Source organism: Haplochromis burtoni, unplaced genomic scaffold, assembly GCF_018398535.1.
Source record: "Haplochromis burtoni strain Fernald_Lab_line unplaced genomic scaffold, NCSU_Asbu1 Contig_56, whole genome shotgun sequence".
NCBI lineage: Eukaryota > Metazoa > Chordata > Actinopteri > Cichliformes > Cichlidae > Haplochromis > Haplochromis burtoni.
Window position 1 is genome coordinate 2138985 of NW_024582417.1, and position 2756 is coordinate 2141740.

The 2756-nt window shown below is 42.1% G+C and overlaps 1 protein-coding gene across 1 annotated transcript in view; it reads right to left on the reverse strand.

Annotated features, from left to right (window-relative positions):
• The window catches only part of ephb4a (eph receptor B4a), a 41453-nt gene extending 38930 nt beyond the window's left edge, over nt 1-2523 (reverse strand). Inside the window, exon 1 of the mRNA XM_042220876.1 lies at nt 1551-2523. Coding sequence (XP_042076810.1) covers nt 1551-1629 — 79 coding nt within the window. The 5' untranslated portion in view covers nt 1630-2523. The remainder of the gene's footprint in view (nt 1-1550) is intronic.
• Nucleotides 2524-2756: the final 233 nt, after the last annotated feature.

Here is a 2756-nt window from a genome sequence, read left to right on the forward strand (position 1 = left end):
GTGAATAATGGTAAAATCAGTAAAACTACCTGAAGAAGCACGTGTTGGGAAACTACAAGAGAAACGCCAGCATTTTTCTTTAACTTAATATATAGACTGCATGTCATTTCGCCTTGATTAACTAATGCCAACAAGTGATGGAGAGAGAAATAAACATACTAGCTGTGAGCAAATATGACTACAGTGCTGTGTGCAAAGTTATAAGCAGTGCCAAAAACGAAAAAGCACAACGTGGAATAAAACGTAGTCCTCGCAGGTGAACAGGAGCGAGCAGCCTACACAGCAGTAAGGTACTTTTTAAAGACCCTGCAGTTCAACAGCTCTTAAAGAAACCCAGTTGTGATCCTTTGATCCTCGGTAAACACAGGCCTATTATTTCCAAAGACCATTTTCTATAAATGGCTTTTGCAGAGAGATGTTTCGGCAGCAGCCTTAACAAACTTAAATCAGTTTGCAGTACCCTCCGCGTAGCCGAAACTTCCCTATTAATGTCACAATAAGACAGAGACGTGTCAGAAGACTAGGAACAAATAAACACTCAGCCTCCTCTGCTTTTTGTCAGCATGGCTCACTCAGAGTTACTCTTCCACCCTTGCATTAAGCAAATTATCCAGACACTGCCCCTGTTGTTATGCTGATGATGTGGAGCTATACTCCCTTGTAAAAACCAGACCATTTGAAACCATCATCTTCTTTAACATTATGACAGATAATTTCAGGCTGCCTTGTTTCTCCCCCTTCATGGTTCACAAAGCTGATCCAGGACAATTTGCCTGTTAATGTCAAGCCTGCTGCCAGAACTGAATAGAAATTATGATCCAGATTACACATTTGATATGAAATGTGAGATGTTTTTTTGTTTTTGTTTTGATTTCCTTTTTCCCTCCAGGGCTTAATGTAAAAGTTTAAAAGCACTCTACATTAACCCACTAAAACCACACCACGCCTGTACTAGCCTCTATCCACTGAATGTTTTAGTATTGATTTTAAGGTAAGCTGGTTAATGATCCCCCAGGAAGCAGAGTGGGAACCTTGTGATGACTTGAAAGTGAAAAAAGAAGAAAAAAACAATAGTGAGCTGGTCTTAGAAATGGCCTTTCTGAAGCCACAAGGAGCTTGTAAAAAAACAAAACAAAAAAAAACAAAACAATATTGATTGGCACCACGGTGACACAGTTCTGTCAAAACAAACTAAATAATCCATTGCCAGATGGAGGAGAAAAAAGCCATTTCTTGCAAACACAGTGTCTACAGTGACATTCTTACTGCTATTTATCAGTAACAGTGAGCTTGTGGCCGTGATTTCTCTGCGATTACTTGGATAAAAAAAATGACTTGTGTGGTGTTTTGCACAGCATGCTTTTTAAAATGCATTGTGGTTTTACGACACTTCCCGCTGGTAAGAGACGGGATGTGATGCTAATTGGACATTTCACTCACCCGTGTAACCCAAGAAGACAAGTGTGGGCAGCACGTCAAGAAAATAATAATAATAATAATAATAATAATATGAAAACAAATAAATATTTAAGAGGAAAAAACCCACTCACCTTCATCTGCAGTCGACAGAAGAGCCCAGTCCAGGAAGATGCACCCCAGCAGGACAATGCTCTGGTATATCAACTCCATGGTGTCGTTACCAGAAGGTGAAAAATGAAGCGACTTGAATTAAAAACCAAGTGGCGCTGGCAGCCACTCGACTGGCAGCTCGGCTGTGCACCCACTGACCGAAAACCAGTCCGCATTTAAATTGGACTTCAGTAAAAGCCTCAACACTGTGCCGCAGAGAGAAAGCACACTTTGACTAACGCCTGTCCGTACGTGGCTCCGTTGACAGTGAGCGTTTATAAGCAGGCTCAAAACTTGTCCAACTTTGTGTTGTGGTGAAAGTCTAGAAAAAACACACACACACACACACACACACAGGCAGAAACAAACCGCGGTGCTGCAACTCCTCGTGAGGCTCAGCCCTCTGTCAGCACACGGGCTGCATGGTTAAGAAAAAAACTTGTATGCTCGGCTTAATAAGCTCTTTGTGCACCACACGACTTCTCCCCCTAAAAAAGAGAAAGATTCTCCCCCCTCAGCTCGATGACCGAGCAGACTGCAACCAGGGCACCTCACTGCATATCTGTTAGATGCACATTTAGTCCTCACATAGCAGTCGCTTCATACCTTCTTCCACATCTCCACGTTCGGGAAAAATATCCAGGAAAAAAGTCTGATTTAATTTCCTTTTTTAATTCCTTCAGCAACCAGACTATTTGGCTGCGGGGGGGAAAAACCCAACGAAAGGTGGTGGGGATATATTGCGCGACAGGTCTAAGCTAGCCTGGTTTTACTCGAAAAATTAGACTGAAACTGGAAGAAAACGTCTACTTTGTATTCTGAGTAAGTCAGCGAACTGAATGTGCGCTGGATATCAAAAGTTGGGGGCTCGTGGCTCTGACTACTGTAAGCTGGCCACCAAGGACTTCAACACCGCATCAAACCCAGAGTCGAATGGCACGGACAAGCTCCGCCCACTCTCGTTACCATAACAGCAGCGTCAAAAGCGTAGGTCAAAAGAAAGTTATGGAATTTCCGGCAAGCACCTTCAAAATAAAATTATATAAGCCGATAACATTTTATGCGAATGAACCAGCAAGTTGGGGGGGGAGATCTAAATAGAGAATACATGACCTTTACACGATTCACAACTTACCATTCATTGTTTTGACAAATAAATTCCTATTTGCAAACTAATATATTTAGTG